This window comes from Mastigoproctus giganteus, chromosome 2 (genome assembly GCF_048544385.1).
Source record: "Mastigoproctus giganteus isolate SK-2022 chromosome 2, ASM4854438v1, whole genome shotgun sequence".
In the NCBI taxonomy this organism is placed as follows: Eukaryota; Metazoa; Arthropoda; class Arachnida; order Uropygi; family Thelyphonidae; genus Mastigoproctus; species Mastigoproctus giganteus.
The window spans coordinates 175359295-175372653 of NC_143576.1; the positions used below are offsets into that span (position 1 = coordinate 175359295).

General features: G+C 36.6%; 1 protein-coding gene across 1 annotated transcript in view; it reads left to right on the top strand.

Moving 5' to 3' along the window:
• The window catches only part of LOC150089767 (uncharacterized), a 118031-nt gene extending 105032 nt beyond the window's left edge, over positions 1-12999 (top strand). Inside the window, exon 7 of the mRNA XM_090368796.1 lies at positions 12898-12999. Coding sequence (XP_090224922.1) covers positions 12898-12978 — 81 coding nt within the window. The 3' untranslated portion in view covers positions 12979-12999. The remainder of the gene's footprint in view (positions 1-12897) is intronic.
• Positions 13000-13359: the final 360 nt, after the last annotated feature.

The following is a 13359-nucleotide window of genomic DNA, read 5'->3' on the forward strand; positions in this document are numbered from 1 at the left end:
TACTGTATATACTTGTATTTACTGTATATCCTACTACTATATTTCCAAGAGAGGAAATTGGCTAAAAATTGGCAGTATATTTGCTTTGATATATTCAGTTGCAGAGTAATTTATGTAAACAACAACTTATTCCAGTAATTTATAACTCACTGGCTAAAATAAAACTTCCTGCAGTCCAGTCTAAACATCTCCCTCCGTAACTTGAAATCATGGCCCCTTGTTCTAGAATCATTTATAACCATGAAAATTTCATCCTCATTCACTTTGCTTATGCCTCTCAGAGCCTTAAACACCTTCAGAAGCTTTAAATGTGTCATCATCATTTCCACCACGTAGCTTATGAAATTTAAATGCCTATATACTTTCAAAATTACCTCCTTTATCAGTACTTCTTCACTACACTTCTGTACAAACTACTTATTTAAGCATTGGCACACATCACTGTTTTCACAAAGTCTAGTTTTCTTTCTTTGGAGGCCTACTTCATCTTCTATGAAATCTATGAATGAATGCAATTTTTCTTCCTCTTTCATCCAACAGCAGATCATTCCTCCAGGAATTCCACACTTGCAAAATATGCTACATTTTGTTTCGCCACTCTTAACTCTTTCAATAATCAATAACTTCAACCGTATAATTTTGGTGGCCACTACCTCCAGTCCTATTGATATACTAATTTTGCCATGTATTTATTTCTGATGCCCTAGAATTTACTATGTTTTGAGAAAACTAAATCAAAATCAAACTGTCCAGCTTATCACAGTGCTGAAGTGAAATCATATGATTTCTCCATAAATCACTTGTCAGTTCATGTATATTTTTGTCTAGTTTAACCCTTAGTAGATTATTTTCTACACCGAAATTGAGAGTCTTCTAGATGAGCAGAAAACCCACTACACTATTATTATGGGAGACTTCAATGCTAAGGTTGGAAAAAGACAAAACAGCCCAGAAAGGGGAACTATAGGAAATTTTGGAATTGGTGAAAGAAATGAAAGAGGTGAAAGACTTGTGGAATTTGCAGAATCTCAAGGACTGTCAGTAATGAACACTTTTTTCAAGAAAAGGGTGAACAGAAAGTGGACATGGAAGAGTCCAAATGGATTAACTACTAATGAAATCGACTTCATCCTCACTAACAGAAGATATATTGTGAATGATGTTACCGTCCTGAATAAGGTAAATGTTGGAAGTGATCACAGAATGGTAAGATGTACACTTGATATAGATGTAGGAAAGGAAAGGAAAAAACTGACTCGAGTAAATAATACAAAGGTCTTTGAGATAACAGAAGAGGAGAAAAAGCAGTATGTACTGGAACTTAAGAACAAGTTTGAGCTTCTGCAGACTGCTGAGGACCAAGATATCGACGAGGAATATTACAACTTTTTGAAAGTGATAAAGCCCAAGAAACCTATAGGGAAAAAGAAATCCAAAGAAGAAAAAATTAGTCAAGAAACACTTGTCATGATGAACCGAAGACGACAAATGAAAAGCAAGAAAAACACTGACAGGGAGAAAATTGAGTATACTGAGTTATGCAAAGCCATTAGAAAGAGACTCAGAGAGGACATAAGAAGATTTAACACAAGAAAAGTAGAACAAGCATTAATGGAAAACAAAGGATTTAAATCAGCAGCCATGAGCAGTAATACAGAAAGACAAATGATACTGAAACTGAAGAATAGCGATGGTGTACTTATAAACGGCAGAGAAGGCATAATTCAAATAGCAGAAGACTACTATAGAGAATTATACAAGGAGCAGGGGAATGATGCCAGCAGTGGGGAAGATGGATTGCAAAGTAGCAACACATACGACATACCCAATATTCTTCCTGATGAGGTAGAACATGCATTGAAGAAAATGAAGAATCAGAAAGCCCCGGGGGAAGATGAAGTTACTGTAGAGTTGTTAAAATTTGGAGGAAGAGACATAACACAAAAACTGGCAAGGCTCTTCACAAAGTGCATTAGAAAAGGTGTGACGCCTAAGCAGTGGAATAATGCAATCATAATTTTGCTGCATAAGAAAGGAGATAAATCAGAAATTGGAAATTATAGACCAATTAGCTTGTTATCCCACATCTACAAGTTGTTTACAAGGGTTATTACTAACAGATTAGAAAGAATACTTGATGAGAATCAACCGAAAGAGCAAGCTGGCTTTAGGACAGGATTCTCAACTATGGATCACCTTCATGTAATATCACAGCTAATGGAGAAAGCAAATGAATATAACACACCATTATGCCTGGCATTTGTGGATTATGAAAAGGCATTTGACTCCATACAGCATAAGGCAATGTTTCGGGCACTGGAAAGACAAGGCATTGATACCCCATATATTATGATTTTGAAGAAAATATACAAGAGTGCTACCTCATTTATTAGACTAGACAAAGACAGTAGGAAATTTAAAATTGAGAAAGGAGTTCGACAAGGAGACAATATCTCCGAAGCTGTTTACTGCTGCCCTTGAGGAAGCTTTCAGAAGATTAGACTGGTCGCAGAAAGGAGTCAATGTGAACGGAGAGTACCTAAACCATTTACGATTTGCAGATGACATTGTGGTCATAAGCCACGATCCCAAAGAATTATAGGAAAATCTTAATCAGTTATGCACAGCTAGTAAGGATTTTGGACTAAAGATGAATATGGCTAAAACAAAAGTAATGATGAACAAGTATGCCACAGAAAGGGAAATAATGATTGAAGGAGCAGTAATTGAAAAGGTGGAGTCATATACTTATCTGGGACAAGTTATTAGCTGTAATAATGATAAATGGCTGGAAGTCAAGAGAAGAATAAATTTTGGATGGATAGCATTCAGGAAATATAGTCACATACTGAAGAGCAATATCCCAGTTTGTCTGAAACGTAAAATAATGAACCAATGTATACTCCCCACCATGACTTTTGGAAGTGAAACTTGGGCACTCACCAAAAGAATGGAAGAGAAGCTGAGAACTACACAGCGAAGAATGGAACAAATCATATTGGGAATCAGACTGTTAGATAAGAAGAGAAACACATGGATTAGGCAACAAACTCAAGTAAAGGACATTCTTATCAAAACTAAAGAACTAAAATGGTCTTGGGCAGGACACATAGCTCGAAGACATGATGACAGATGGACTAAGAAAATAACAGAATGGTATCCAAGCAGAGCTAGAAGAAAACCTGGAAGACAAAGGCGGAGATGGATAGATGAAATTCATGAGTTTGTGGGTAGTAAATGGATGTCCAGTGCTCAAAACAGAAGGAACTGGAAAGTTGCTGGAGAGGCCTTCATCCTGCAGTGGATTGAAAATGGCTGATGATGATGATGATGAGATTATTTTCTATCCTAAGTGTAACTTCTATTCGAAGAAAGGATGTCATGTGCTGTTGTTTACAAAAATTTACTTTGTAACTAATATAATACACTTGATGAATGATAGCCATACTCCTCTCCAGAGGAGAGGCAGCTGTTTGTAATTAGTATCCCACTGATATATTCTTTTATTGCATCTTTAGTTAAAGGGGAAAACTGGGTGTCTACAATAATTAGTCTCTGAGGAGTCCTACCTACATGGGTGGTAGAAGCTGACAGTTTGGGGAAACTCAAAGGTCAGCTGGATTACCTATGGGAGGAGGGAAATGCATAGGTTGTCTGTTTCCTTTTCTCTTATTAATTATTATTATTTTTATTAATATTTCCTTTTATTTTCTTCTTATTATTATTATTATTATTTTTTTTTTTGGCTATAAAAAAGCCATAGGCTTCCTTGCACCATGTAGCCACTGCTAATATTAATACTAATATTAAGGGTGGGAGATGGAAGGCTTGTCATGGGATATCCTAGCTTAGTCTTATAGGAGAATCTGCATTTGGTGACATTACAGCAGTAGAAGTGTTTCCTGAATTTCTGTATAATGTGATTCAAGATGGTGAATTCACAGATGAACAGTTGTACAACTGTAAAGAAATAGTATTGTACTGTAAACTTCTCCCCAAAAAGTCACTGGTTATTAAAAGGCACCCAACAAAGTGGGCATGAAAACTAATTCCTGTTACTGTATGCAAACAAGATTGGAAATCACAATCTGAAGCCATTGTGCATCGAGTTAAAAGTTGAAGTCCGTGGTGTTTTAAGCGTGTATTCATGAAATCTCTACCTGTAATCTATAAAAATTTATATTATTATATTAATACATTTTATAAAAAAAATTTATATCATTATATTATTTATGGCGCCTCCGTAGCCAGGTGGGAAGGAGCAGCAGTGCGTAGCACACGCTTCTTGATCAGACCGGGGTTCGAGCCCATCACCACCAAATGCGGAAGATGCGAAAAGGTCAAGGGAATGGCCACTGCATATTCCCGGAGCAATATGGCCTTAGTCGCTAATGCTTCTAAAAACCAAATAACAATAAATAACAAATATTGTTTATATTAATAAAATTTTATTAATAAATTTAAAAAATATATATTAGTATATTATTTATATAAATAAATTTTATAATTTTTTAAATTAATAAATTAAAAAAATTATATTATTATATTATTAAACTCCAATTTATGAATATTGGAGTTTGTACCATTAGTGAGATTCCACTGGTTTTTTTATAAAAAACTTGAAGAAAAGGTTATGTTACTGTTGGATCAATCCCAAAATCATCCTCTGGCTGATTTCCTAAAATTAAAAGATGTGTTTCTGCTAAGAAACTCCACTGCACTAATTCATCCCATGGATCAGGGCATTATTTGAGCCTTCCATGCCCCTATCGTGGTGAGCTACTTGCTGGTGTTGTGAACTCAGAAATTCAAGTTCAAGAATTTCTGAAAACATTAATACTGAAAGACATTGCATACAATATTGGATTAGCAGAGGAGAAAGTAAGCTCAACAGCAATTGAAAACTGTTGGAAAAAATGTATTGGAAAAAATGAGATCACTAATAATAATGTTGAATTAGCAGCATTTTCAGAACAAGAAGCCATGCTTATAACGTACTCTTTGGCAGTTTTGGAGCAAATAACCTGCTACTTGGATTGATATGGGTACAGAAATCTCCAAAATACTTAGTGCACCAACAGTGATTTCTCACTTAGAATTTTAATGTCCAGTTGAGCATTACCTGAACAAGAAATTGCAGCCTCTGTGAACAATGGGAAGATAATCGACAAACAGAAGGCCAGTGACATAGGGAGTGACTCAAAAGATAATGTGGATCACTCATGTAAGGAAAAAGCACCAGAAATGAACAAAGTGCTTGAAAATATTAATGAGGTGATAGCATGGTTAGAACATCAAAGTGATAGGGAACACCTTCATTTATTGCATATGACTACTATTAAGAATTACGTACTAAAAACATGCTGTCATGATTTCTGGCACACTAAAGTACAGAACGAATGTGTAAAATGTAAGTCCATAACAGCATTTATTTAAGTATTTATTTACTAAGTAAAGAGTATTTGTGTTGAACAACTGGAAAATAAATAGTAATTTTTTTTTTACTATAATATGCTAGTTAGTTATTAGTTAGTTAGTTATTTGGGTTTTAGGAGCATTAGCAACTAAGGCCATATTGCTCCGGGGATATGCGGTGGTTCATTCCCTGACCTTTCCACATCCTCCGTATTTGGTGGGCATGGGCTCGAACCCTGGTCTAATCAAGAAGTGTGTGCTATGCACTGCTGCTCCTGCCTACTTGGCTATGGAGGCGCCCTATAATATGCTTTGCTTATAATGTGGGTATTAATGTTGTCACCTGACACTTGCAATATATTGAGCTGTGTTAGTATTTGATTGTTTATATGTTGATATTTATCAGCATATTTCTATAGTTTTGTTAATGAATTTTTTTTTTCCTTTTCAGACAGTAATTTTAAGGCTTTTTTTCTGAACTAATGTTAAATCCAAGACCTTTGCATTATAAAAATTTCAAAGAAAACAGTACTTGCACTAACCCTGTATTATTTGCTTCAATGGGTGCAAAAATTTATGGTGTACATGGCATAGGACAGTATTATTTTAATGTTACGTTTATCACTGAACCGGCGCCTCCGTAGCCAGGTGGGAAGGAGCAGCAGTGCGTAGCACATGTTTCTTGATTAGACCGGGGTTCGAGCCCGTCACCACCAAATACGGAGGATGCGGAAAGGTCAGGAAATGACCACCGCATATCCCGGAGCAATATGGCCTTAGTTGCTAATGCTCCTAAAAACCAAATAACAACAACAACAACAAATCACTGAACCTCTCATCTTCGTCTATTGGGAAGCTGTTAATGCCTGTGTCTTAGATTGCCATATAGCCTATGGTATGATGGATTTACATACTAATTTTTTCTGTCATTACATGATGGGGTGTGTACATTCATAGAACAGTATAATGATTGATTTACAATATAAAATAATAAAACAGTAAAGTGTTAACAAAATATAAATTTAAATAATTATTAATTTTAAAAAAATTTATACAAAATTATAGTTATAAATTTTACCAATGGGTGATATGTTTTGCAAAGATTTGAAAATTCAGTGATAAAAATTGAACCAAGATTTTTTCATCAGTTTAATTCAGCAAAAAGTAAATAGGACTTGATTTTCCATAATTTTTCCAATATTTAAAAAAAAGTTTTAAAGAAGTTTTTAAAGAATTAAACAAGGCTACTTTTAATGTTATATAAGAATATAATTAGAACAGTATGAATGAATAAACCTGCAAACCTATGAATAAACACTGTACTCTGTAACTAATAATATTCAGTGGTGAAGAGGTTTTAATTGATACTGGTTCTTATTTAAATATGAAATATAATTGTTTCTATGATAGGTAAGTATGCAGTCTTGCTGCTAGGGAAACCAAATCCTTCTAGGTTGAAGTTAGTAAATTTTGTTTATATGAAGGGTGGAATAGATGTAGCCTATAATGGACATTAAAATTCTAAGTGAGAAATCACTGTTGGTGCACTAAGTATTTTGGAGATTTTTATTATTTATTTATTTATTTATAATACATATGGTTCCAGCCCTTCATGGCAAAACTGGAGTGTAATGTCTAGATATCATACTAGATAAAACTAGTTGGTGAACTAGTATCTATGTACCATAGTGTAATGTGTTATGTTTTTCATGTTGAGTGATTCGCCACTTATCCCAGACAGTAGCAGAAAACTGGTGCCAGTGTCTGGTGCCATTCCTGTCCTGTGGAGGTGGGTCAGTTTGGTCAGTATTATTGTGAGCAGTTACATACTATAGAGTAAAAGAAATCGCAGCCTGTGAGACAGAGTAAAAGAAATTGCAGCCTGTGAGACCACAGTACAGGATCAGCTATGGAAAGGGAAGGGAATGAAAGGAAATGAACATCACCTGGTAATTAAAGCTCTACAATAAGGAATAATCCAATTATGCGCTGAAGAAAATCCTTTGAGGGAAAGCCATGTAATCCACAGTATGAACAGCCCAGCTTGAAAGATGCTGACTCCCTGCTGCAGTCCACTCAGCAGGGAGAGTCAGCAGCCAGGAGAGTATGATTGCTGACTGTCTTGATTTATAATGAAATCTGTGTGAATAAAGAAAGGATAGTTTATAAAAAAATAACTCATAAATCTTGTATTAGTATTAGCATTAGCATTAATTGAGGCATATGATGCAAGAAAGCAAGCTTATAAAGCATCAGCCAAGAAAACAAAAAAAAAACTTTCCATTTCACCCATCCGGTCACTCCAAATGTTTGTCTAGTTCAGTCTTAAATTTATTTCAGCTATCAACTTCCACAACGACAGATGGAAGTTTATTCCAGCAATCAACTACCTGCTGGTAAAGGCAAACTTCTGCACATCTGTTCAACAAATGTCTTTCCTCAATTTAAATCTATGCCCCCTCAGGTTTTTAATCTGAGCAAGCGGAAGTATCCCGTCAGCATTGAGCCTGCTCAAACCATTCAAGGCCTCATACACCTCAATCAGATCACCCTGCAGGTACCTAGTCTCCAGATGCTGCAACTTGCAAAACATAAGCCTTTCTTTGTAAGCGCACCCCTTTGTTCCTCTCACCAATCTTGCTGCCCTTTGTACTCATTCTAGCAACTTTACGTCCTTCTTAAAATGCGGCCTCCAGACCTGTACGCAATACTCAAGGTGTGGCCCCTTATACAAAGGGATAATTACCTCCTTGTCTCTGCTAGCAAAATTCCTATATATCATTGACAAAACTCTATGACCTGCTCTGGCAGCCCATCTGCACTGCTCAAAGAACTTCATATCTGACTGCACAATTACCCAGGATCTGTTTCATTGTCCACCTCCCTGAGTACTGCTACCCATATGCCCTACTTTGCATTTGTCAATGATAAACTTCAGTTGCCACCTCTCAGCCCATCTGCCTAACTTTTCTAGATCCTGTTGCAGTAGCATACTGTCTTTACTGTTATTAACAACCCTGCCAACCTTTGTATCATCTGCAAACTTGAATATTAAGCCTGCTATTGATAAGCCTTCATCAATATCATTCATAAATACACAAAACAACAATGGGCCCAGCACCAAACCCTGGGGGACTCCACTAATAACATTAGTCCATATAGAGCAGTGTCCATTTATTACCACTCTCTACCATCTCCCACTCAACCATCCCTTTATCCATTGCAGCAACTTGCTCTTAATGCCATACGACTCCAATTTGTATAGCAGTCTTTTGTGTGCAACAGTTTCAAAAGCTTTCCTGAAATCCAAGTATATGATATCAAAATTATTTTTGCATCCAGTTCCTTTGTTATCACATCGTAGTATCCAATCAAATTGGTCAGACAAGACTTTGCTTTAACAGACCCATGCTGTGTCTGAACTATTACTGTAGCCTTGTCTAGGTGATCCTGTATCACCTCTTTAACCGGTGACTCCATTATTTTCCCCGGAAGAGAAGTTAAACTAACAGGTCTATAATTATTTGTGTCACCATTTGCATCCCCTTTGTGAATTAGTGATACATTTGTGCATCTACAATCCATGGGGACCTCCCCTGGCTCTAAGGATGCTCCCATAATTATGGCTAAGGGTTTGCTTACTTCCCTTGCCGCCGCCGCCTTCAATATAAGTGGATAAATTCCATCTGCCCCAGGTGCCTTTTTTATGTTTAACTTCAACAATTTCTTCTCCACTTTGCTCTCAGTTATTACAAAATCACTTAGCTTCCTGTTGGAGTTTGATAAACTTCTGGCATTCCCCTCCTTGAATAACTCCTCCTGTGTAAATGTAGATGCAAAATATTCATTCAGTTTATCAGCTACCTGAGCATGATCATCAATAGTCAACCGATCTATATTAAGTGGTCCAATATGATTCGTCTCTTTCCTTCTAGAGTTTACATAAGTAAAGAACTCTGCTGTTTTTCTTTGCATCCTTTGCCAAAGAATTCTCATAATCTGCCTTTGCCTGCCTAACCCCTTTGTGATTTGTATACAGACTAGCTTATATCTTCTGTAGGCTTCTGTGTTGCCTGATAATTTATATGCATCCCATGCATTTTTCTTCTCTACCATGAGCCTCATTAATTCATCTGACATCCATTTAGACCTGTTCCTTGAACAGTATTTTTTAGTTGGTATGAAGAGCCTAGTAGCCTTCAAGATTAAGTCCCTGAAGGCTTCCCATTTAGAATTCTCCATTGGTAGCATCATCAGTTGATCCCACTGTATAGAATTTAAAATCTGTCTGAGAAAACTGTAGTCAACTTTATGAAAACAAATACCCTTGATGGTACTTTAAGTAAATCCCACATCAGTACACTGTGATCATTGTCACCTAGTGGTTCCTTTATCTGAAAATTCTTTATGCATGAATAATCACTGCTGATAATCAGATCAAGAGCAGTGCAGACGAGCTGCAAGAGTAGCTCATGGTGTCTTGTCAATGATATACAGGAATTTTTCTAGCAGGGACAGGGATGTGATTATTCCCTTGTATAAGGCATTGGTCAGGCCACACCTTGAGTACTGTATACAGGTCTGGAGGCCTCATTTCAAGAAGGATGTAGAGCTGCTGGAACGAGTACAGAGAAGGGCAACAAGATTAGTGAATGGAACAAAGGGTTGCTCTTACGAAGAAAGGCTTAAGTTTTGCAAATTACAGAGCCTGGAGACTAGGCATCACCGAGGTGATCTGATAGAGGTGTACAAGGCTTTGAATGGCTTGAGCATGCTCAATGCCGATGGAATTCTTCCTCTTGCTCAGAATAATCACCTGAGAGGGCATAAATTCAAATTGAGGAAGGACGGATGTCGGATAGATGTGCGGAAATTCGCCTTTAGCCAGCGGGCAGTTGGTTTGTGGAATAGACTTCCATCGCTTGTTGTTGAAGTTGATAGCCTAAACAAATTTAAGGCTCAGCTGGACAGGTATTTCGAACGAATTGAGGGGTGAAATGGGAGTAGTGGTTGTTTTTTTTTTTTTTTTTTTTTTTTGGCTGATGCTGAATAAGCTTGCTTTCTTGCATCATATGCCTCTACTAATGCTAATGCTAATGCTAAAAAGAGTATTACTCCCTCTGGTTGTCCCTTGAACATGTTGCTGTAGAAAACAATCCTCCAATAAATCCACAAAAGTCTTGCTAGCGTGTGAATGACCAACCTACAAGTTCCAGTTAATATCTGGAAAGTTAAAATCCCCCATTAGAAGACATTCTATTTACTGGTCCACTCTATTTCTCTGTATAACTATTCATTGTACTCATCAGAGTCATTAGGCCTATAATACACTCCTACTCTCATTTTCTAAGGATAAAATCTAAGGAAGTTCATCCAGTTGACATGGGTGGATATTTCACTGTCCACCCATGTCAACTGGATGCACTTCCTTAGATTTTATGTGTTTCTTAACTAACAACATAACCCCTCCTCCCTTCCTACTCTGTCTATCCTTTCTGTTCACATTGTACTCCCCAAATTCCAATTCTGCACTGCTTATATCTGTGTGACACCATGTCCCTGATATCCCAATAATATCTGCCTTTGATGCCTTGATCAGGACTTTAAATTCATCAGATTTATTTACTATACTTCTAGCATTGGTGTACATGCAAGTATACATGCACCTGTTCTTACTCTTAGTTACCCTAACACAACCAATGTATTTGCTTGTTCCATGATAACCCCCAGCAGCTCTCGAAATCCCCAGAAACTTGCTCTCTAGGCTGCTGCTCATTACAATAAAAGCAGTGAAAAAATCACTTTTGTCTCTGCCTGTGGCTACTGTTAACCTTTTACTTTGTGAACCCCCCCCCCAAGCTAGCAGTTTTCTGACCCACCTAATACTGCCTCGATAGCATCAACAAATATTCTTGCACCCTTTCTATTTAAGTGTATCCCATCCTTGTAGACGCAGTCTATCCTGTTAGCAAGCACAGACCACACTGAAAAAAATTCTACCCCGTGAGCCTTGCACAATCCTTCCAGGGCCGAATTGATTGACAAGGCTCTCATCATATACTGTCTCCTATCGTGTTGGCTCTCATCATATACTACCTTCTACAGTATATGATGACAAGGCTCTCATCATATACTTCCTCCTATCGATTAAATTTGAAAGCGTCTGCAGAATTGCAGACACTTTCAAATTTAATCCTAACTTGTGACTTTTTTTCAGCATTGACCTCTACTTGTTGAGTAAATCTGCAGATCTCTTACTCTTAAGGTTATTAGTGCCAATGTGTACAACAATATCACCTTTTGTTCTCTTAAAAGGTGGTATCTGCCCTACAAACGTCATCAACTTTCACCCCTGGCAGACATACCTCGGTCCTGTTCTGCCTATCCTTTTTGCATAATATATTCCCCATCTCCCTGACAATAGAGTCACAAACAATACTTCCTGTGGGCCCAGCGCTAGATTGCCACTGTGTTGCCTGATGCACAGGAATGAGCTCTGGCATTGAGTTGTGCAGCTGAGAGCTTGATGAGCCCCTCATATTAATTTCTTCAAGGGCATCTACCCAACACCTCAAACTCTCATAGACACCCATCAGAACACTGAGTTGGTCCCTAATTTCTTCATAGTCTCTGCGCCTACCACACACAAAAACATCCTTCTTGGCTAGATCATGTTCTATTCTTGACAGGTCTGCAAACATTTCACATTTCGCACATTTTTTTAGACTGTGATGCACTGGAGAATCGCCCATTTGGTTCTCCGATGGGCGATTCTCCGGTGCATCACAGTGGAGAATCGCCCATTCGTTTGTTAACTGATTATTGCCCTTATTTACACCTTTGTTTTCAGCATCACATTTTAAAACCCTGCTGATTTCTAGGTCACATGCTCCACTAATGGTACATGTGACCAAGTAAATAGTATACGACCAAAGAATGGGAAGAGGTTTCAAATGTGATGCTGATAACAAAGGCAGTTGTTACTGTAGTTAATTCTTAACGGTAGTAAACCACACACAATAAACAACCCATTTAAAATTATATTTCATTAGTCATTTTGCAGATATTTTCTTTAAGTTACCAAATCACCTTATATAAAGGTAATTCAATATCCATATAGGATGGACTTATTGCTATATTCCTTTAAATTCATTTAAATAATACTGATTAGAACGTCACTTTGGTATTCTGTTTAGTATTTTTTTTTTAACTGTAACAACATTAGTTTGTGAATGCTATTGGGAAAAGAAAGTATTTCTCAATAAGTATGAAATCTGAGATAATTTTATATAATCCCATTTATTTTAAAATGGTCCTGAAGGATATTTATTGTTTTATAAATCATTCAACAAATATTAGCAAATTGAGAAATAATGAGTATACAGCAGATTGGTAACAGCTGATTAGACGTTACTTTAAAAACTTTTGACATACATTTAAGCTGTTTTATTTATATTATTTTTTTTCTTATTTTATTTTTAGGCATTTTCCCCAAGTCAGTGGAAGAAATCAGGTCATACAAAAAATAAATCCCCACCTTGTAGGGGTGGAATGGGACTTTAATTAAAGATCTAAATTGGCTAACCCTTTAATTTTTTTTTTTATCAGTGTTTGATACAGATAAGTATGGAAGTCAAAAAGTATGGTACAAGCATTAGTTGATGTCTTCACTAATAGTCATCTAGAAATCCTACATAAAAAAAAAAAAAAGAAAAAAGCAGGGTCTGTATACAAATTATATCTAGAAATGCTGAATCATACTTTTCTTTTAATATGCCTGGATGAAATTTCTTGGAAAACACATTCTTGTCATTACATATTATTTTCAGGTTTTGTTTTTAACACTTGAAAATCCATTTACTTTTAATTCTGTGAACCACTTCAACAGTTTCAAACTGTGTGAACCACTGTATCATTTTAAAACTGAGTAACATTCATAAAAAA